At 35.3% G+C, this 24,080-nt stretch overlaps 1 protein-coding gene across 14 annotated transcripts in view; it reads left to right on the top strand.

Annotated features, from left to right (window-relative positions):
• The window catches only part of TCF12 (transcription factor 12), a 377,037-nt gene that overhangs the window by 334,835 nt on the left and 18,122 nt on the right, over positions 1 to 24,080 (top strand). For 8 of the 14 annotated variants that reach the window (XM_060618409.3, XM_060618407.3, XM_060618413.3 and 5 more), the window contains 5 exons: positions 3,422 to 3,500; positions 10,576 to 10,649; positions 11,659 to 11,730; positions 12,484 to 12,690; positions 23,484 to 23,598. In XM_060618409.3, coding sequence (XP_060474392.1) covers positions 3,422 to 3,500; positions 10,576 to 10,649; positions 11,659 to 11,730; positions 12,484 to 12,690; positions 23,484 to 23,598 — 547 coding nt within the window. The remainder of the gene's footprint in view (positions 1 to 3,421; positions 3,501 to 10,575; positions 10,650 to 11,658; positions 11,731 to 12,483; positions 12,691 to 23,483; positions 23,599 to 24,080) is intronic. The other 6 variants (XM_060618411.3, XM_060618410.3, XM_060618420.3 and 3 more) reach the window with 1 other exon arrangement.

Raw genomic sequence — 24,080 nt, 5'->3', positions numbered from 1 at the left:
GGTTATAAGTTAGATATTATTGTGACCAGATTAGGGAAGATCTCAAATGTCATTCTGTTCTATTTAGCGGGCTGCAGGAAGCACTGTGTGGGATTTGACTGTTTAAAACTGGTTGGGAACAATAACTCTGGCAATTATATAAGGGGTGAAAGGAGCAGGGAGTAACTAGATATATAAAGACTTAAATGATCCATTTACAAGTTCTAGTAAAGGTTTAAAGCAGTGTCATGGTGATGAGAAGGACGTGTGCCTATCCCAGAGACCTTCTAGAGAATAGTAGGTATTGGCAGTCTGTGGTGGGGAAGGGTGGAGGGGAGAAGTTGGAGAAAGAGAGTGATATTGGTGACCATGAGAATGCCGATGCTGAAGTAGAGGAAACAGAAGAGTAAAGATGGGAAAAGGTAGGAAGCTTGGAGCAGTGATGCAAAGTTTGGCTTGACATAACGAGCTTGAAATGAAAGAATATGTCCAGATGGAGAAGTCCAGCAACCATTGTGAGGATAGAAATGTCAACTTAGTAGTCATTCACAGAGATGTCATAGTTGATACTTTACAGAAGTGATACTACCAGGAGATAAAACACAGGTGAATAGAAAAGAAAACTGAGACTAGAGCTTTTGGGGAAATCTATATTAAGAAACTGGAAGTGTGAAAGAGAGATGGAGCCTATGTATTCTGCATCCAGTGATTTAAAAGAAATACTCGAATAGAAACTTCTCACAAGGATAATAACCATTCATTCTTTCAACAAGTATATATTTACCAGCACTGTTGGTGCTGCAAGCTACTGCAAATCCTGTACAATTCAAATTTTGTCTGAATAAGACAAAGTCCTTGCTCTTCTGGAGCATACATTTTACTGAGGTAAAAATGTAAGAGACAGATAATAAAACAAATAAGCAAGTTTAGACAGTTAAGGATTAATGTAAACACTATGAGGAAACAACAAAACCAGGAGGGTATGACAGAGAGGCAGTACTGTTTCTCCAATGCTTTCCTGCTGTTAATCTTTACAAGGAAATAAAAAATCAGTGAGTATGTCTAGTTTATAATAAGAGGGAGTTTTGCATGAAACTGAAACTTTCCTCACTGCTCATGCACCCACCATCAATGTTGTCAACTCTTCCCTTCCTTACCAATATTATAGTTAAGGCATGTTTCATAAAAGTTAGCATCAGGTGTTCCTAAAAGTTGTAATTACTTGAATCTTGAATGTGAGAAATAGTGATTTATAAAAGTTAAGGGATATGTTGAGATATGTTTTTGTTGAAGTGTGGTGACCTTACCTAATTTACACATATGGTTTAAATTACTTTATGTATGTAGCCCACTAGGAACCAAAATGTGACCTTTAGCTAATTTTCACATGCATATCCTGATTTTTTACAAGGTAACAACCTTAAGACCAATAGTATTGATCTTAATATAACATACTACCCTCCCTGTTACTCAGTCCTTCCATAATGTCCTTTGAAGTCTTCTTGATAGTTTTGCTTTTCCAAAATGGCTTTTTAACTTGAATATACAACTTCTAGATCTGGCTGTTTGGAGAGATTTGGTGATTGAAGGCATTTACAGTTAGAATTTAGTAACATTATACAAATTGGTGTATTTTCTTTGAGGTAGGTATATCCATTTGTAGTCAAAGGAAAATGGTCTCTCTGGCTGCTTACAATTCATTTAATACTTTCTTCTTTTTAAAAATAAAAGCTGTTGTGTTTAATGATTATGACTTGTGGAGTTTTGTTTTACATGAACCTGCCCCAGTTTCTGGCTTTCTCAGCATATTACACTGTGTTTGAAACCAGTGCTGAGACCCCCTTGTTTGCCATAATTGGGACCTCATTAAATTCATTACAAGTCTAAGCTCATTCAGAGAAAGAGTATTTCTATTGGATGACTCCTTTCACCCACAAGAAGTTTTCCTTTTTAAATTCATTCACATAAGTTGATTTGCTGCCCTAAGTTAAGTGTTGAGATGTGAAGATGGTTTATTATGCTCATTATAGAGATAGAATTGTCATAGAGAAAACTTCCTAGGGACTCTTAATACTTGGATTAAAGAGACTTTTAAAATATTTAATGGCTAATTAGGTGAACGTGTCACTATTGTCTGTCACTTTTTTTTTTGCAATATGAAATAAATATAAAATATTGCAGCAAAACTTAGCCAAAATACCAAAATTTATGCATCCAGATGTTATCTTATTTGAAGTGGACCTCTTAGGAAGTGAAGTCCATAAATCATTTTGGGAACATTTTCTGAAGGACTTTTAGGGTTTCTTCCACTTTCCTCAAGGGTGACAAAATATCCTTTGAGAGCAAGCTTGATTTTGCACAATACATTTGTAGCTAAATTTGGCAAAAATGTAGTTGATCATACTGAGAAATATTTTTTTATTTTTTTAATTTTTTTTTAATTTTTTTTTAACGTTTATTTATTTTTGAGACAGAGGGAGACAGAGCGTGAACGGGGGGAGAGTCAGAGAGAGGGAAACACAGAATCTGAAACAGGCTCTAGGCTCTGAGCTGTCAGCACAGAGCCCGACGCGGGGCTCGAACTCACGGACCGCGAGATCATGACCTGAGCCGAAGTCGGCCGCTTAACCAACTCAGCCACCCAGGCGCCCCTTTAATGTTTATTTTTGAGAGAGACAGACAGAGCGTGAGAAGGGAAGGGGCAGAGAGAGAGGGAGGGAGACATAGAATCCGAAACAGGCTCCAGTTTCTGAGCTGTCAGCACAGAGCCTGATGCAGGACTCAAACTCAAAAACTGTGAGATCATGACCTGAGTCAAAGTCGGATGCTTAACCGATTGAGCCACCCAGGGGCCCCAAACTGAGAGCTTTTTAAATGAGAAATAAAGGGTAACTATTTTTAAAAATATTTTCTTTGGCCTTTAAAACTGTTTTTAAAGACTGTTGTCTTCAAAAGGTAACAGTTTCCTGAGATAATTATTTTTAATGGATATCACTTATTTAGATGATATATTCTAGAAAGGTTATTAGACTTAACTTTAAAGTCACTTCTCTTTTTTGTTCTAACAGAAACAAATAATTTTCAACTATTGATAATAAATGGATATGATTTATTTATTCCTCTCTTATTAGAGTATATATGATCCTTTTTTTAAGGATTCTCTGTGCCCAACATGGAGCTCAAACTCATGACCCCAAGATCAAGAGTCACATGCTCTACTGATTGAGTCAGCCAGGCACCCCCAGAATATATAAGACTTTTTAATCCTAGTTTTAAAACTGTAAACAGCCTTTATGTAATGAAATAGTCCTAAATTGAAGAAATAAATTTTTCATTCTGAGTTTTATGGGTGGCAACTTAGATTATAAAAATAACTCCATGCAAATGGATTTATATTTTTGTTGTCACATATTGATACATGCATATTTTGTTTTCTGGTTAGATTTATTCTCCTGACCATACCAGCAGTAGTTTTCCATCAAACCCATCAACACCAGTGGGATCACCCTCACCTCTCACAGGTAGGCTGCTCTTTTATCTATCGACTTAAAAACATGCATGGAGCTACTTTGAAATATTTGAACTTTGTTTATTTTCCAATAAAATACAGTAAAAGTTCATGATAAAATTATCTGAATTTTGAGAAAACATGTAAACAGCCTTCTTGAGTTCATTTTGGAGAATAATGAAATATTTGCTAACTGTGAATGACTCTTTTCTGATTCTTAATTTGGTATAATTTCTAAGAACAGTTGTTTTAACAGGATAAAAATAAGGCTAGACATTTGGGATGAAAGCAAAATATAGAGGTGGTAAATCAAAATTTTGGGTAAGGTGGCATAGAAAGTATACAAAATAATCTATTTAGAAGTACATGTAACTTCTTTCTTCCTTATTCTCTGCATTTTCCATGTACCACTTGTAGGACTCAGAGATTAATAACTTTCTGCTAGATAGCTTCTCTTTATTTTTAGGTTCACTAAGTTATTAAGTTATTTTATATATATGTGTTTATATATATAAACATGTATATATATATATATATAAACATATATATATGTAATTCTTGGGAATAATGTAGTTTTTTTGCTAAGGAAAAGAAGTCTGTGAATGTGGATAAATACTGTTGTTAGTGGAGTTAAAAATGAGTGGTTCAGATTTGCTTTACTCTTTCCTGTTTTTTTTTTTTTCCATATTTGCTGTGACAGATTCCAGATTCTATCCTACAGTATAAATTTGTTGAGATATAATTGTTACTATTATAAACAGGAATTCTTAAATCTTAGAAATAAATAAAATTATAGGAAAATGCTTAATATATATTAAGCTATAATTTTAAAACTTGTATGATGTTTTTATGAGCAACATTTGAAGGAAAAAAACATGCTGAAGAAGAAATGTATTCTGAGGAAAAGGCATTAGGCCTTTGGGTAAAAATTGCCATATTCTTGCAGCAGTCTACCTCAGAAATGATTCTCTTTTTCTGATCAAGTCATTAATTAAGCCCATGTAGCGTTGTTGTTGTTGTTGTTGTTGTTGTTGTTGTTGTTGTTGTTAAACTTCTTTGCATTGTGTAGGGTTTCTGAAAAATCTGGGCTCTGGTATATCAGGGCCCTGGTTATCACCTGTGCTTTGTGTATTAGCTTTGTGACTCTGCTAAGAAGCATTCCAGTGTGGAGATGATGAACTGCTGGCAGCTGCTTTCAGCTCTTAGTGGGTTCTGCCACTTTCTCAGACACCATGGCTTCAGCTGTCTAGTAAAAGTTGAACAGCTGTTCCCTACATAGACAGGACTATGAAAGACCCATTGACTTAGAGTTGTTATTTAACAGAGAGCTGAAATTACAGGAAGAATGATGTAACTTTAACCCTACTCACCCTCCTGGCACAGTTTTACTCAAATTATCAGTGTCATTTTTGCCACAGCCTGTTTTCCTTTCTCATCAGAGATGAGAATATTGGTCCTTACTATATGTTCCCACCTCCTCTCTTCCTCTATAGGGAAGGGCTATAAACATGCCCTTTGTTTTTTTTTTTTATTAATACTGGGTGGGAAGTCAGGCAGCAGAGGAGTTCAGTATTTATGAGGGGGCATCACTAAAATGGAAAATCAGAGACTTTGACATCTTTCAAAAAAAAAATGGTCCAGAGTAAAACCTTACATTTCCTTCTCCATCTTTATTTGGTGTTTATTGGGTGATATCCTTTTTTCCCCTTTAATTCAGCTGATTAATGAAAATATATGATCTACTGAAGTATGTAATGAAGATATTAATAGGCTTCTTTTTCAATTCAGCAGTCATAATCGAAGAAAAATATTTTCTTTCATTTAATGCTTATTATATTCCTACTGAAACAGCACATCAAAGACTGATTTTATGCAAGTGCATTTCTCTCCCATCTCCTGTATCTAGTATCTCCTTCCTGTCACCACACACATAACACACACACTCCAAATTGGCAGAAATATAAAGAGAGAAGGAAAAAGGAAAGCACAACATGATAAATTATTCATAGTTGAAGGAAAAATGAAAAAGAGGGAGCAAACTAGAGCTTCTACACAATATGTAGAATTTATTTTGTACCTTGAATGGCAGTGGCCTGTTAACTAGAGTAAAAAATTCACCCACTGTGTGCTCTCTACACTTGTCCTGTTCTGTATACCTGAGCATCAGTCAGACTGGCATAGGCCTTGTGAGGATGGATACACAGGTGAAGAGCCACATAGGCAGCTTCTAAGGTAATCATCATTCTTGTTTAAATTCCACTCATTTTCCTTAGGAACTTTTTCAGGCCAAGAACGTATATTTCTACCTAGAGCATGCTTGTGAGGAACTTCTGAGGTGGTGCTATTATATCAGTTGGGATGCTTTAGGCTGAAAGGAAGAGAAACTCTTGTCTTGGCTGGCTTAAATAATAAGGGGATGCTTATCTTCATGACAGGAAGCCCATAGCAGGGCAAATTTCTTGGCCCCAGTATGGCCAAGCTCCTGCTCTACTACTTTTGCAGTTCTTCCTCAGGCTGCTGGCAAGTTCAGCAGTTCAAGGTATCATATGTGGACATAACAGTGTTCACTAGAAGAAAAGAGACCATCTTTTCTTTGTATTTTAAGAATCTTTTTCAGAAGCCTCTTCAACAGATTGGCCCTCATGAGTCTTCAGCCAGCACTGGGCACTAACACACTGGTCATAACAGAAATGGGACCACCATGTGTATCTTAGACATCAGGATTTACCCTGAGAACTCTAAAGTTACTCTTTTCTGGTTCATGCCAGGAAATGATAGATAGCCCACCCCCTTTTGAACAAAATCAGGGCTCTGGCAGCAAGGTAGAAGAGAAGAATGGCTATGTCTATCACAGTTGTCATTTAGCAAAGGACACAAGTATTTAAGAGAATGTGTTTACTGGGGGAACTTGGAGAGCAGACAGACAAAACCATGTTTTTCCTTTCTTTACCTCCTTCTGGAATATAAATAAATAAGGGTTTAATAATTTCAGTTCTCAGTAGCAATCTTCAAAACATTTACAATAGAAATGGAGGAAGAGAAGGAAGAAAGGATTCCTTAGTTTTGCCTAATCAGATATTTATTTACTTTAATCATCTGTCAGTGTGCCTGGTGTTTGATAATCATCTGACTTCAGCAGGTTTTCAGTTTAGCTGAGAAAATAAAAGGTAAACACATGGGGTGCCTGGGTGGTTCAGTTGGTTAAGCATCTGACTCTTGATATCAGCTCAGGTCATGATCTCACAATTGTGAGATCAAGCCCTGTGTTGGGCTCTGGGCTGGCAGCACGAAGCCTGCTTGGGATTCACTCTCTGCCTGTCTCTCTCTCCCTCTCTTTCCCTTCTTCCTTCTCTCTCTCCCCCTCCCCCTCTTCCTCTCTCTTTCTCTCTCTCAATAAACAAATAAACATTTTTTTAAAAAAGATAAATACATGAAAATACAACCATCAGAATTCACTCTAAGCTGTAGAACGGTCACGATAAACTTCATGAAGAGAGCAGGACTTTAAGAGGAGGAGAAAGAGTTTTCCTGGGTCTAAAGGGAAGAGTATAACAAAGATCCAGATGCAAAAAAAAAGCACATGACTTCTTCATCCAGAGTCATGGGGATGACTGATTATGAACTCTTCACGTATGGAAGTGTGAAGCACTAAAATGGAAAGGTTGGCTGGAGCCAGATTGTGGAAAGCAAAGCACTGAGTACTACATTGATTATCCAGCCTTTTCCAAGTATGAGGGATCTCATGAAAGTTTCAGTTTAAGGTGAGATTACAAAGGGAAACAACTAACAAAATAAGAAAATGCATGATAAGTGGTCCTAAGAATTTCTTTCAGCCGTATAAAATGTTGGTATCTAGTCTCTAAATTAATTAACCAGTTAATTCTAAGTTCCACTTAGTGAGCAGATCAGAAACACTGGGTGAATTTTGGATTTAGTGATCAAAGAAAGCCTTTGCACATTTTCTAGCCAAAAACTCACTTCTCCTAATTACCTAGCTAGCTTGTTTTCTAGAAACAGTCATTATAATTATATTTTAATAGCTGGTAGGTTTATTACAATCCTTCTTGAATAAGAACTAGGTTTTTAGGGTGATCACTAAAAAGCCCAGGCAATTACAGAAATTGGTAACTGCATAAACAGTTGAAACCTTATGCTTATTAATAGAAGGAAGAATAAGCCCCAAGCCTCTTGATAGGTCTACACCAAATACGAGGTGACAGGGAAGGAAGGTGGGAAATACCCTGTTCTCTATTCTCTACAATATTTGTGTAATGTTACAAGCTAGAGATAGAGATGCCAACATCAGCAATAGGATTGATTTCTACTGAACTAATAACTCTATCTAACTATCCAGTCATCTTCTTTATGACTAATAGCATAATGTTTTAAACTACTAACTGGGGTTCAAGGAGCTCTGTCCATGAGATATAACTTGGCATGTCTATAAAGTTCAAACAGATATCCCTGATTTAAGCACATTAGTATTCTGTTTTAACCAAGTATGTCACACTGGGGCAGCCCAGTCTATAATAAAAACAAAACCGGTTTGAGTATATGTGTATTTTTCCAGTTTAATGGATTACATTTTGGATATAGACCTTAGCATGGTTTCTTCATATCACTATCAATAAAATAATGAATATAGGTGATTTCTTACCTGAGTAACTCAGTGCACATATCTCATTCCTCAACCCTAAACTAGTTGGAGAACCACAAAAATCGCATGTTTTGCCAAGCAGATGCATGTTAACAATTCTGAGGTGTTTAAACATAAAACTTGTATTAATATCTGATGTAGATTAAATAATTTGATGATTAGAGTCCTGTTACAGGCTGATCACCCAAAGAGGAATGGGAAGGTTGGAGGAAAATGTTGGAAAATAAAATATTGTAAACATTAAAAGAAATTACATTAAAAGTAATTTAGGGTCTTTTTCAAAATGGATTAGGAATAACCTTTTATCCACATAAAATTCATAATTCTGCATCAGTGCTTGGAAAGCACTAATGTACTGAAATCAGTGGAAAGGTGTTGGCTGGTTATTTATATGAGTTCTTCATATAGTCAGTTACTGGGTTTCTCTGGTTACTAAATTCTACTTGTTAATTTTAAGTTCGCAAGCTTCTGTTTCAATGCTCAATTTTAGATTGTCCATAATTCATGTAGTTGAATTATGACTATGTTTGTATGTCCAGCAGGAAACCTTTAATGGTTCTCAGAATAATTTGTAATTTGCCTACAAGTAAAAAAAAAAATTGTTTGCTGATGAAGTACATAATATATATTTTTTTCTCACAGTTTTACTATTTAAAATTTTCCTATGTAATCACAACAGTATGCATATAATTGTGAAATTTAATCAGGTTAAAACTTTATCCAACTTTTCAACTTATAAAATATATTTGATTGATGGGAATACAATTACTAAGTTATTCAACTGAAGTGAACTATAATAGTTAAGATTTACCATACATTTTCATTGTTTCCTAAATTTGGCAAGTAATCTGCAACAACATGCTTGGTACAAAGAACATAGGTTAAAACTTCATTTAGCAGTAAATCAGACAAATTAAGTAAACCTGCAAGTTCTCCAACTTCATATTTCTCCTATAACTCAGGTTGTCACTGAAGCATTTATTAATAACTAATATTAATAACTAATGGTTTTAATTATTTTCTGTAAACAAATTATTTCCAACTGCACAGGCTGTATTGTCTTAAACACATGAATGAATTAATCCTTTTGTCTTTTTTTTATCGTTTTCTTCCTTTTTATTTTTTTCTACTCTGAACTTGTATGTTTTTTTGCTGTGTGTTAGTGCTACTTTTCTAAAGTTGAAGAATAAATGACATTAAAAATTTTCATGGTGATATTTTCCAAATTAAATAATGTGTTTTTGTGTAAATTATGTTGGGAAAATGTTTAACAGATAATCCTAAATGCATTTGCAGTCATTTGAAATTGGTGCATTTGTGCGTAACTTAATGGCAGAAGTTAATAGGACACTTTAGAAAGTAATTTGGCTTTATGAATTGAGTATCATAAATATATTTATACCTTTTAATTCAGAAATGCTATTTATCCTCAAGACATGTTCCCAAAAAAGAAAATAACAATGTTTACCATTCACAATATAGTAATATTTAGGTACTATTCGTAATAGCCAACTGAAAGAAACCTCCAACAGTGAGGTAATAATGGTGATTAAATAAATTATGATCTAGAAAATCAAGTGACTATTAATGTAGTCATTTAATAACAAAAGCTATGGAAAGTCATGGAGAAGGAACAGAATTTTAAATTACGTATGTTTTAAGTACATTTTCTCAAGATAATCTGCTTGTGGACAAAATCTGAAGAACATTCAAACATAAAAGTAGTTTTTGTTTTTTGAAGTATAATGAACACAGGATGTTACATTCATTTCAGGTGTACAGCATAGTGATTTGACAGCTCTATGCATTGTGCTAAGCTCACCACAAGTGTAGCTACCATCTGTCACTATACTGCACTATTACAGTATCATTGATTATATACCCTATACTGTGCCTTTCATCCCCATGACTTACTCATTCTGTAACTGGAAGCTTGTATCTCCTCTCCTCCTTCCTGCCCCTCTGACAACTACCAGTTCTCTGTATTTATGGGCCTGTTTCTGGCTTTTTTTGTTGTTGCAAAATAACAAGTAGTTAATAATAACTAATACAAATTTTTGCAAAGTAGTTACTTTGTAAAGTACTGTGCAGTTTTTTTCTTTTATTCTCAAGTCCCTACACAGTTGTATTAGTAATGAAAAAGACTTTAAGACTTTTAAGTAATCTCTACACCCAACATGGGGCTCAGACTCACAACCCTGGGATCAAGAGTCACATGTTCCACTGACTGAGCCAGCCAAGTGCCCTGAAAAAGATTTTTTTTAATGTGTTGGGCTTGTAAGTAGCCAATACTATGCTGAAGGCTAAACAAAAATGTTTGCATAAGTTTATGTACAGCTATAGAATGGCTTTACCCTTTCTTTCAGAACATTGTCAAGATCAGTGAGTTAACCAAGGTGTGTGTGTATGCTTTTGTATTTCGTTTTAACAGGTACCAGTCAGTGGCCCAGACCTGGAGGGCAAGCTCCTTCATCCCCCAGCTATGAAAACTCACTCCACTCCCTGGTAAGAGCCTCTTAGAAATATACGGGTCACTTTTATCTGATAGTGCAGAGTGCATTTTTAGTAAATCCTGAGTAACAATGAAAAAACAGTAGGATAGCATTACACACGAATTCTTTGCTAACAAATGGCCTGATTTAGTTTAACAATATAAGACACATTGGGTGTGCCTTCTGCCATCTGTTCTTTGGGACATCAGGCTTCTTTCTGATCTCAGGACAGCTGGTAGTAAAATAGTGTTATGGGATTTTTGCTTTTTTGATAAATCTAGAGTTTAACTTTTCTATACTTTTATGTGTATATAGAATAAGGAACAAACAAAAAAGTAAAGAGATCAAATAAAAGCAAGAAAACTAGCCAAGCAATGCAACACGGTCACATTTTATTCTTTCTCATGTGACTGTTCTGTATACAGTTAATAATATTTTGACTAAAATTTTTAAATGTAGCATCAATTATTTTTGTCATGAAAAGTGTTATTTCCCATGTTTTCATTTTTAAAAATATATTGTGTTAATTGTATAAGCAAAAATGTTATTTAATAAACAAATAAGGAGATAGAATAAAAGAGCCTGTCTAGGTATTGAATGCGAAGAATTTGTGGTAGAATGTTAGCTACTGTTGCTTTTCAATACCTACCACAGAATTACATAGTATTATACAAACAAAATAGAATAACTTGATGGAATGCTAAGTCATGCTGTCACTTAGTAATTTCACGTTGCAAATAGAAGAGTTCTTTTTCTGTGACTAACAGAACAGTTGAAGGGAAAGTCTTCTTCTCTCATATTTTGCAAGCAGATATAAACAATGTGTGCTATTTAGATGCTAACCTTATAACTTCGCTGTTAAATCCCAGCCTTCTCATACCTTAATACAAGTAGATCTCGCAGGTCTCTGCGTTAACTTTACTAACATGTTATGCTGACATGCGACATCAGCTATTTCCTCATCTCTTTTGGAGTTAATCTTAACCTGTGCTTTGCCTCCTGTTCTGTCTTGACTTTGCCAGAAAAATCGAGTTGAGCAGCAACTTCACGAGCATTTGCAAGATGCAATGTCCTTCTTAAAGGATGTCTGTGAGGTACTATTTCTTTTAGATGGTGCCTTTTTTGTGTTTCAGTTAATTATACTTCCTATTATCCATTTAAAATCTTCAAGCCTGTACAGACTCCAAAGTCTTTTAAAATCAAACAATGACCAGTTTCGTTTTTGTACAGTATGTAAGAATAGACTTTTGTTTTTCATGTTGTTGAGAATGATTCTTTTTAAAAGAGCTCTACTGGCATGTGCTTTTGATTTTTTAAATTCTAATATGTTTGTGTATGGGGCATGTGTGTATCCACAGACAATCTCATTTCCTCAGTTTTGTGAAAGAGCATATTTGGATGTGTTCACCATTTCAGATAGGTATGCTTTATTCACTTAAAACAAAATTACAACTTAAACTTGATGGATTTGAGGTCCTTTCCCGAAATTGCCCTCGTTTCAAAGATCAGTATTAAAGTCCAGGTTCTCTTTTTTATCAGCTATAATTATCAGACACAGTAGAGTAGCCTTCATCTTTTGTAGGAAGCTAAAAGAAATAGCCTCATGGTAGACTGGTAAATTGGTTTTATAAAGCAGTGATTTGTTTCTGAAGCTTAGTTAATTTTGCATAGTCGTCAAATATCTTTTCTTTGATTCTTGATTGTAGTGTAGGTAGTTGCTTTTGAAGCTACTTGATAGTGCATTTTACCTTGCTGTCTTCTCTATATCCCATAGTAGGAAACATAGCAGTTTAATGAATTTAACAGATACCAGCAGTAACCTCCATGTCTTTTTTCAATCCCTACAGCAATCTCGAATGGAGGATCGTTTAGACAGACTGGATGATGCTATCCATGTGCTGCGGAACCATGCCGTTGGACCGTCCACCAGTTTGCCTGCTGGTCACAATGATATACACAGTTTATTGGGACCATCCCATAATGCACCAATTGGAAGCCTCAATTCAAACTATGGTGGATCAAGCCTTGTTACAAGCAGTCGATCTGCTTCAATGGTAAAATAATGCTCATCTTTTTTGTAATAATGGTTAGAGCCTAGTGTCCCAAATGTTTTTCATGAAATCTTTGGAGGAGAGGATTCTTCTTTTTCAAACAGACTTACTCTGTCTTGGGCCGGGTCATTCGTTGCACATTGGCCCTTAAAGTCCTGCTACGATTGTGTGCAAAAACTAAAATTTTCTGCAAGATCATTTTAGCTTAAACTTAGATTTTTTTTCCCCAGATGTGTGGCAGACCAGTTTTTGCCTTGAAACAGTATGTAGGAAAGAGCAAAAACTATAAAGCAAGACTGAATTTCAAGGGTTCTGGTCTAGAAAAGTTGTTGATTATAATTTGGAACCAGCCCTCAAAACCAGAAGGAATGTGAAATTATTTGTACCAGACCAAATTGAAGCTTTATTCCCAAATAAAGAAAAAGTGGGGTAGTTTGAAGAATAGCTGTAATTTGAGTGACAATGAAAGGAAACAATGTTCAATTAATTCCTGAAGAGAATAAAATAATTCAATCCATGTTTTTAAAAACATAGTAATACTTTAGAGAGAAAAAAGTAAAATTTTCCAGCACATCAAAAATTCTGTGTTGAATGTCTTACATTATTTTTTATCCAAATTGTCTTTTAAAGGAATGAAGTTCTTTTTGAACCTGCAATTTAACTGATGCCATGTGTTTGAGTGTTTATAGCATTGTTTTTAGGATTTATTACATGCTGTGAAATATTCTCCTGTGAAACCACTTTCTAGCTATAAGCCATGTGATCAAGGGTAAAATTCACCTATCATCAAAATAATTAGGTGCCCCAAATGCTGAAGGCTTGTGTTCTGTAAAATAGGATTGGTTCCAGATTTTCACATTCACATGTCAGACAACCATTTATATTCGTTTTGGAGCAGCTGAAGTAAACATCAAACACAGCTTTCTAGTTTCCTGAGTACAATGTTCTTAGCAACATAGGTGACATTAGATGCTTATATATCTTAACGACCAGTTTTGGGTGGTGGTTGTTTATTTTTTTAATGTCAGAAAATTTGAAATTCAGGCTCCTTCTAAAGTAGTTTTTGATGCTGTTGGTAAGCTAATAAAATGTGAAAACATTGAAAATTACAAAAATCATAGACACATAAGGGAGTATTAGCCCTGTTAGTAATAATAATTAAAATAATATTGTGTATAGGGTAGCATTTGTTGCCCACATAAATGTAGAATGTCAAATTAATAATTATTGTTTTTGTTGAAATAACTTTATCCTTATTTAGAAGAATGACTTAAAAATCAATATATTTGAATCCAAAGTTTGTCTCATTTGCACCATTTATAGTTATCCCTCCCTCATAATCATTTTTTAATTCTTCACTATTAATAGCTCACTGCCCCTAGTCCAGTTTATCTGCTATAGATAAATCTCTGGTATATCTCTGGCTCCCACCAATTAAATATAGGGTTTGTAAAAAATGGAACTTCTGTATTTGGGAAGTTATTTTTACCAACTTTGGATATGAGTTAGAAAACAGATTTTTCAAAATCCAGTCTTAAAAAGCCATGTAGAAATCTAGTGCATTTTAAAAGGACTTGTGGAGGGAAAAATTGTTAAATTAGATATTGCCCTGAAGCTTTTAATTAAAAAGTAGCTCCCATTATATCCTCTAGGAATATGCTGCCTACTTCACAGCATCAAAAAAAAAAAGGTTGCCAGAGATATTCTTTACAAAGAAAAAAAAAAGACTAGTCTAGAAAAAAGTCTTATCACTGTGACGTGAGTCTGGCTTAGTCTGAGTAGCAGCCTCAGCACTGCAGCAACTAAGGCCATGCTGCCACTCAGCGTGACTACCCACATCCTCTCTTCAGTTCTTACTGCGCCTTAGAGGACCCATAGCTGGTGAACAGCTGCCCCATGTCATCTGCTGTGTCTGCCCTGTCCAGACAGTCACCTAGTGGAGGTGGATCTACAGATGTTCTGACAGGCTTACCCTCAAAATATAGTTATTAACTGACAAAAAAGTCTGAGACTGGCAGGTGAGTCACTATTCATCTCCCACCCTTCTGAAATGAACAGTTTAGCTATAAGTCCTCAGTTCTCAACTTCAGCAAAAACATCAAAGGGTAGAATGAAATGAAGTTCACAGTCAGCAGTGACTCTCCCAGCCAAGCCTTAGGCATACAGTTGAGGAATATTCTTATCCTGGCTCTTGTCCATGTCTGAAGACATCAGGAGTGGCAGGAGCACCTTGCTTACATGCCCAGTACCCACCTATGTGAAATCAACTCTTTTCATATTATTGGATGGTATGGGATTTGGGGAGACATATTATTTTAACTATTGCCAGCCATTTTCAAGAATTAATCTCCTGCTTTTATTATTCCCTCTTGCCCCTGTGAATTCTAATTGATCCTAAGAAATAACACAATTTTACATTCTAAAATCACTTTTCCTTTTTTGTCTTGTTTAACTTTGTGGTAGTTTATGTATTATCCTCTACATTAACATAAATTAGTATTTGTTCTATAGGCTTCCACAAATGGAGGCTACTTGGCCAAAATTATGAAGTAACCACAGAAACACCAGTTTATCGGCAATTTTATATCACCTTGTAGAATTTGTGAGGTCAACTTCTCTCTAAAATATGTAGTTTTCATTATTCCATTTATTTTCTGCAGGGAGTAGAATTATTTTAATAAACAAATATCAATTCAGGAATTCCACAGAACGTTCAAATAAAATTTTTGTTGTAATGGACTTTTGTTCTCATGGGCATGTACTGTAGGTCACTATCCTAATTGCAGGGGTTATATATATATATATATATTTTTTTTTTTTACACATATATATTATTTTTTAAGCTTCTTTTATTTATTTTGAGACAGGGTGAGAGCACACACACATGCAGACACACAAGCAGGGAAGGGGCAGAGGGAGAGGGAGAGAGAGAATCCCAAGCAGGCTGCACACCCAGTGCAGAGCCTGACACAGGGCTCTGTCTCACAACTGCAAGATCATGACCTGAGCCCAAACCAAGAGTCAGACCACCACCCTAATTGCAGATTTTAATTATGATATTGCTTTCTCTGCTCCATTTAGAAGAGGGATCAGCATACTTTTTCTGTAAAAGGCCAGATAGTAAAATTTACTTAACTCTAACATTCTAACATGAAAGCAGCCATAGACATTATGAAAACAAATGGGTGTGGCTGCGTTCCAATAAAACTTCATTTACAAAAAGAGAGCTCCTTAATATTTAAGAAACCAGGACCAGATTTAGCTGACAGGCCGTACCTTGCCAGTTTTTTGAATTGGAACATAAATTAGCTTCCTAGTGCAGGTAACAAGGGTTGGCAAGTTTTTTTCTTTTTCCTGGAGCCTATGGATGTTTCCTATTTTTTTAATGATTAGTTTGGGAGTGCTGTTGAAGTAGCTGGAATATTTGAGGTAAGCCAGAATACACTTAGAGTGGAAGAATAAAAGTTGATATCAATATAGAAGTGATACAGACAGCCCAGCTCTCAGCCTGCAGTGCTATCAAGATTATTTGTGGTGTAAAACCTACATAGACAGGTTAATCAAGATAGTGTCTCTTGGTCAGGGAAATAATTTTGTTGCTGATAAACTTCCTTTACAATGTGAATGTTTTCAGTTATAAGAAAATTATGTCATTAAAAGTCATCTGTAGCTGATACTGTTGATTTGTGGGACAACCATCTTCTTATAGATGAAATAATTCTCTGGTATTTTTTAGTTATTCCAGAAAAGGATTTTTATATTTCACACCAAGGACATAAGACTACCAAATGCCAAAAACATATGTCAATAGGAGCCAATATCAAAAGACTTAATTTTGACTGTTACTGTTTTTTATTATTATTTTTGTTTATTTTGAGACACAGCGTGAATGGGGTAGGGGCAGAGAGAGAGGGAGAGAGAGACATTCCCAAGCAGGGACACAGGGCTCTATCTCAGAGTCCATGAGAACATGACCTGAGCTGACCAAAGAGTCGGACACTTAACCGACTGAGCCACCCAGGCACCCTGATTTTTGTTACTTTTAACCAAGCAGATTTGACCAGCACCAAAGAATAGAATTAAATGACGTTTAGGGGGTACCTGGCGGGCTCAGTCAGTAGAGCATGCAGCTCTTGATCTCAGGGTTGTAAGTTCAAGCCCCACATTGGGTATAGAGATTACTGAAAAATAAAACCTTAGAATTAAATGAGGTTTCAACCACAGAAGACATTTAACATGATTTTAGCTGTCTAATACACAGAAAAATTTAATTTCTTGAAAGATTACTATGCCAGAAAAAGAAACTAAGAAGTGAATAATTCTTACTTTTTTATAAGTAATTATAGCCACATGGTTTTTTTATATTTGCTTATTTTTGTTTTTGTTTGTTTTTATTTTGTTTTGACAGAGAGAATACACATAAGTGAGCATGAGCCGGGGAGGGGAAAAGGAGAGGGAGAAAGAGAATCTTAAGGAGGCTCCACACCTAGCAGGGAGTTGACCCAGGGCTCAATCTCACAGCCCTGAAATCATGACCTGAGCTGAAATCAAGAGTCTGACGCTTAACCAACTTAGCCTCCCAGGCGCTCCTGCTCTTATTTTTGAATGGGGTTAACATTTTCACTTAATTTCATACTCCCTTTCAATATTTTGATGATTTCTCCATGTTTATGGAATCCAGATAGAAAACTTAAGACTTTTTGTCATACACTCTTATTAGGATGCGATTGATATATTGTTTAAATTTTAAAGCACAAAATCAGGATTTTTAGAACTATTAAAATGTCAGCATTGGACTTTAGTTTTGCTCCCATGTATTTAGTTTAAGCACAAACTTTTGGAATAAACTGATAGGAAAATATACTGGTATTAAGTGGAAAACTGAAAAGGACTAGAATTGTTAATTTCATTTGGGCATTACAAAAAGGTCTCAACAGTATAAAGTTATTGTACGTCACACCTATTTATGGCTGTAATATCTAGACTACTGAGGCCCAGTGAGATAATTCCATGATACTTTTATCCTTAACAGAAGGTACTCAGTTATTCCTCCAACAGTGATTTCAGCTTCAAGCTAAGTTACATTAGAAGCTTTTATATTAATGGAAGCTTGATGAAATCTTGAAAAGTTCCTTATTTATGATATAAAATTTTATCCATGAGGGTTTTTTTTTTTTATTGCTTTAAGTACTGAGGAAAAGTAATCCAACCATTTCCCTTAGTTGTTTTTTTTTTTTTTTAATTGCTTGGGGTTTTTGTAGTTTAAGCTGTGGTTGGAGATTTGTGGTGTTCTTGTATAATAGCAGAATAATGTTAAATTGTAGGATTTAAAGTTTTTTATATAATTTAAAAATATTAATTATGTCTGTTCTAAATCCTAAAGCAGTTAGAGAAACTGTATTTTTCTTAGTTGAGAGATGTAAGATTAAGTTATTAAAGGCCTAATAAGCAAATAAAGTAGTATTCAAAATTGTCACATATCAGATTTGGAATCCTTTTAACCTTACATTTAGACAGTATTTAATTTTATTAGTATAGGTTTATATACCGTAGAAATTGTGTACCTATGTTTCAACTGAATTGAAAGAGTTTATTTTTAACTGTATTTTATTTTTCTAACCATTTTTGTCCTGAATGGGCAATTTAATTTTTTTTTATTAAAACTACATTATAGTGCTTTTGAAGAGATTTGATAAAAGTTTAAAAACCATACAGGTTATATATATTTATGGAAATATCATTAAAAAGGAGCCATAACAAATTAAATTCTACCAAGTTTCTAGCTTAAAACCCCTCTTCAGGTAAAACAAAATACATACAGAACATAAAGATCCTTTAATCAGTCCATAGATTAATACTGATTAATCTAAATCATTAGTATTCAGTGAATAGTATAAATGGAACAAATTGTTAGAATAGAATTCAGAATCAGAGAGGAATTCATACTGAGTACTTTTCAATCTGCTCCTTAATTCACAAGACCTCTTATTCATCAACTAATTAGATTTAGCATTTTTCCATTGTGGGTGCTTAAAGCTTTTGGCCAAATTAAATGAAAACAGGTCCCTTGTTGGGTGTTCCCACAAAAGTAAGGCCATACACAGATTGTGAAGATTCAGAATGCAGGATGATGTCATTTAATGAGTTGGGCCTTTTATTCTGAAATAGAGCTCTTCATAATGATTGAAATTTAGAGCATGGCAGGCCTAGGGGTTTGCCTTCCCCTGCTACTCCCCTAGTAGCAGCAGCCTGTCAGCTGTATGCTAACGAGAGGAACAATTAAACATAGGGTCCTATCTGGCTGGCCCAGTCTCTGAGCTCAGACAAAGAACTGTTTATACACCTGTTGTGTCTGTGGACAGAGCCATTTGAATGGGTAGCTGCAGATTAAAGGGAAGACATGGGAGCCAGTGTGTGAGCAAGGGTTAAATAGAACTTTAAGAACTGTGAAAGTCAAATTCTCCAGAAAATATATGAGGGCCATTTGCAAGGGGAATCAAGTTACCAAATAAATAAATAAATAAATAAATAAATAAATAAATAAAGTTCCTGCTGACTTCATTAACATGAAAAACTCCAGACTTGAGGTTTTTTTGCTAATCTGAGGCCATTTTTTAAACATTAATTTTTTTTTTCTTTTGGAAGCCATTGGTGAAAATTGGTGTAAAAAAGGTACTTAGTTTATAGCATTCCAGAGAGACGAAAATATTTGCTGTCATTTATATCCCAAAACAAATTGAGCAACCAACTGATTTTCCTTCAGGTAAAGCACAAATACCTAGAATTTACTTAGATAATGATCTTTTGTCTGCCAAGCCTTTCATCAGAGAGGAAATGATAGAACATTTTTATTAGTTGAGATTCAGAAAATCAGAGAATTAACTTTTACTAATGTAATAAAAAGAAATAAGAATTCAGAAGATGCATCATCACTTATCACTCCAGTGAAAATTCAGTTTGTGGGGCACCTAGCTGGCTCAGTCAGTTAAGCGTCCAACTCTTGGTATCAGCTGTGGTCATGATCTGACGGTCGTGAGATCAAGCCTTGCATTAGGCTTCACACTGAGTATGGAGTCTGCTTAGGATTCTTTCTCTCCTCTCTCTGCCCCTACTCTGCTCACTTTTGGTCACTCTCACTCTTGCTGTCTCTCTTTCTCAAAATAAATAAACATTTAAAAAAAGAAAGTTCAGTTTGTGGCTGTTCAGTGCTATTGGCTTACAGAGCTATAAAATGAGTTGTGCACATACAATATAGAGTAAATATACATATTTTTGAAAGTTTAAGTTTTAAAAGACTATTTTTAATTTAAATTTTAGTTAACATACAGTGCAATATTGGTTTCAGGAATAGAATTCAGTGATTCATCACTTACATACAACACCCAGTGCTCATCACTACAAATGCCCTCCTTAGTAACCATCTAGCCCATCTCCCACCCACCTCCCTCTTCATCAATCCTCAGTTTGTTTGCTGTTATTAAGTCTTTTGTGGTTTATTTCCCTCTCTTCTCTTCCCGCCCCCCACCTCCCCGTATATTCATCTGTTTTGTTTCTTAAATTCCACAGATGAGTGAAATTATATGTTATTTGTCTTTCTCTGATTGACTTATTTCACTTAGCTTAATACATTTTAACTCCATCCACTTTGTCGCAAATGGCAAGATGTCATTCTTTTTGATGGCTGAGTAATATTCCACTGTGTGTATATACCACATCTTCTTTATCCATTCATCAGTTGATGGACATCTGGGCACTCTCCATAGTTTGGCAGCTATAAACTATAAACATTAGGGTGCATGTACCCCTTCGATTCTGTATTTTTGCATCCTTTGGGTAAATACCTAATAATACAATTGCTGGTCTGTAAGGTAGTTCTATTTTTATTTTCTTGAGGAACTTTCATACAGTTCTACAGAATGGCTGTACCAGTTTGCATTCCCACCAACAGTTCCAGAGTGTTCCTGTTTCTCTGCATCCTTGCCAGCACCTGTTGTTTCTTGTGTTGTTAATTTTAGCCATTCTGACAGGTGTGAGGTTGTATCTCATCAGGTTTTGATTTGTATTTTGCTAATAATGAGTGATATTGAGCATCTTCTCATGTATCTGTTAGCTATCTGGATGTTTTCTTTAGAAAAGTGTCTATTCATGTCTTCTGCCCATTTCTTACCTGGGTTGTTTGGTTTTTTGGTGTTGAATTTGAGAAGTTCTTTATAGATTTTGGATATTAACTAACAGTCTATTTTCTTTTAAATTACTTGGTATGATAGCTCAAAATACTAGGTAAGAACAAAATTCAGCACATATTACCAAGGATCACAGGAAGTTTTAGTTCACATTATAAATACAAACAGAATTCTTAGCTTTTACTGTATCCTGTGGGATTTCTTCAGCCAGTCAAAATTGTCATGGTAATATCTATCTATAGAATAGGCCTAGGCTTTTAGCGTCTCAAAGAATTTGCAGCTATATAGCTGTATATTGTATTTATACTATATTTATTTTTATAAATAGGATTTTTGAACTGACCTTCTCCTTAGGTCATTGAGTAGTTCATAGCAAGCAAAGAAAGCCAACTAATCTTCAGCAATGACTAATCCTCAAATAAATTTAGAAGTAGATAGGGAATACACTAGGTGGGGTGTGTTTTGTTTTTTTTTTTAACTACATCTAAGAATAAGGGTAGAAAACAGACATTTCTTTAAAAGTGCAGTAGAAAGGGTGCCTGGGTTACTCCGTTGGTTAAGAATCTGACTTCAGCTCAGGTCATGATCTCACGGTTCGTGGGTTCAAGTCCCATATCAGGCTTCTCACTGATATGCGGAGTCTGCTTGGGATTCTCTCTCTCTCTCTCTCTCTCTCTCTCTCTCTCTCTCTCCCTGTCTCTCTGCTCCTCCATCACTCACACTTTCTCTCTCAAATAAAATAAGTAAACTTAAAATAGAAAGTGTGGTAGAAGACCTGACATGTTATAATCAGGTCCAGTATCAAATGGCCTGTATTGCCTAAAACTTTGCTTTGGTTCCTTTTGTGTAGCTCACAGGAAACCAAAGGGTAAACTTGCATAGGGGTATTTATACCTCTTAAGGTAAAATCCATACAAAGTCATGAAAGATAAAAGCTATATTAATTACTGAAGAGAGATTCAAACAAAGCAGTTTACTGGGATTGAAGGATTTGTTGAAAAACAGTGATTCTCATGTACAATTCCAGGCAATAAACCTCTTTAATTAAAGGCTTAATCTTGTAGATGACACATGTGCTACTGTTCTAACAAAAAGCTTCATTTTTTTACCAGTTTTTCTAAAAATACTACTATAGCTTAAATACTTGGTGGTATTTGCATGCCTTACCTTCCAATTTTGGGCTAATTGATTTATGGAATTTGACTAAAACAATAAAAATTATATGGCATTTTTGTTGCTTGACAGTGCAGAACTTCTTTTTTTTTTTAAGTTTATTTACTTATTTTGAGAGAGAGAGAGCACAAGCAGGGGAAGGGCAGTGAAAGGGAGAGAGAGTCCCAAGCAGGTTCCTTCCACACTGTCCACACAGAGCCTGACCCAGGGCTTAATCTCGTGAACCGTGAGATCATGACTTCAGCCAAAATCAAGACTCAGACACTAGATGCTTAACTATAAGCTACCCAGGTGCCCCCAGAACTTCTGCTTTAAGTTAATTTCATTTTTTTAATGTATATTTATTTTGAGAGAGCAAAAGGGTGCACACGCTCAAGAGAGAGAGTGTCCCAATGTGTAGGGCTCAATCTCATAAAGCACGAGATCATGACCTGAACTCAAATGAAGAGTTGGATGCTTAACCGACTGAGCACCCGTAGACTGCTTTTTTAAGGTTTTTGAGGGAGTCAGAGGAAGAAAAAACAAGACACTATATGTGTGTGTGTGAGGAAAAGAGTATACCAAAGTATAAATAAATAATATTACTTGGAATATAGCAATATTTTGTTAAATGCAAATTCATACTTAGGTGGTATATGAAATATATGATCAGAATGATGTAGGTTTATTAATAGATACTATAATGTGTAGCATTTTATGACTTACAGAGTGCTTTGTCTGTCTAGTTCATTTGCTTCACACAACAACCTTCTGTAGGATACAACATTTGAAAGTTGGAATTTTATAATTTAAATATTTTGATTCAAAAGCAATCTATAGGGGCGCGTAGGTGGCTCAGTCGGTTAAGCGTCTGACTTCAGCTCAGGTCGTGATCTCACAGTTCATGAGTTTGAGCCCCATGTCAGGTTCTGTGCTCACAGCTCAAGAGCCTGGAGCCTGCTTCGGATTCTGTGTCTCCCCCTCTGTCTGCCCCATCCCTGCTCATGCTCTCTGTCTCTCTGTCTCTCAATAGTAAATAAATGTTAAAAAAAAAAAAAAAATTTTTTTTTTTTAAAAACAATCTATAGTAGTCTGTCAAGTCTTTTGAAATCCAAAAATCAGGGGCACCTGGGTAGCTCAGTCAGTTGAGTGTCTGACTTTGGCTCAGGTCATGATCTCATGGTTCATGGGTTCGAGCCTGCTTTGGATTCTGTGTCTTCCTCTCTCTCTGCCACTACCCCTCCTTGTCTGTCTGTCTGTCTCTCTCTCTCTCTCAAAAATAAAAATAAAACATTAAAAAATTAAAAAAAAGGAAATCCAAAAATGAGAAAACTAGCATCCCAAAAAAGTTGCTAAATTCAGGTAGATATTTTCTCTATTAAACCCATTAAAAGAATTTGAACGATTATTGCCTCTGAACAGTCTTAACTTTTTTTTTTTTTTTTTTTTTTTTTACTTTAGGTTGGAACTCATCGAGAAGACTCTGTCAGTCTCAATGGCAATCATTCAGTCCTGTCTAGTACAGTCACTGCTTCAAGCTCAGACTTGAACCACAAAACACAAGAAAATTACAGAGGTAACTGTATTGTTGGCTTTCAGCAGTAATGTATGCAGAGATAAATAACACTTGGAACACTATCGTCTTTTTTACAAGCAGATTGACATCTGTGAATCAAAAGTCATCTTAGGTGGGGGAATTCCAAACAGTAGTGCTACTGAATGCAGAGGATAGATATTTAGGGTTCCAATTGCCCCATTTGGCTGGGCCAATTGTAGATACTTCTTGATGGATGGAACCGCATGCAAACTGTTCAGTACTTACTGGTCGTCTTACATTCTTCTGCTTCTGTCATGTCTCTCTTTCTTATCACTTCCCCTCATGACTAAATCCTCAGGGTCCCAAAAAGCTGTGAGAAATTATTCCAAATACGTTGAGAGCTATAAATGATGGTAGCTATTATTTAGAATATTACAATTCAACTCGAGAGACAGACAATTCTGTTAGAAACAAACTGTCATAAATGTTAAGTACAAATATATAACTTATGTAAATAGATA

Source organism: Panthera onca, chromosome B3, assembly GCF_046562875.1.
Source record: "Panthera onca isolate mPanOnc1 chromosome B3, mPanOnc1 haplotype 2, whole genome shotgun sequence".
Taxonomy (NCBI): Eukaryota; Metazoa; Chordata; class Mammalia; order Carnivora; family Felidae; genus Panthera; species Panthera onca.
The sequence above is the reverse complement of the archived record's forward strand: the minus strand, read 5'-3'. Positions and strand labels throughout refer to the sequence as shown.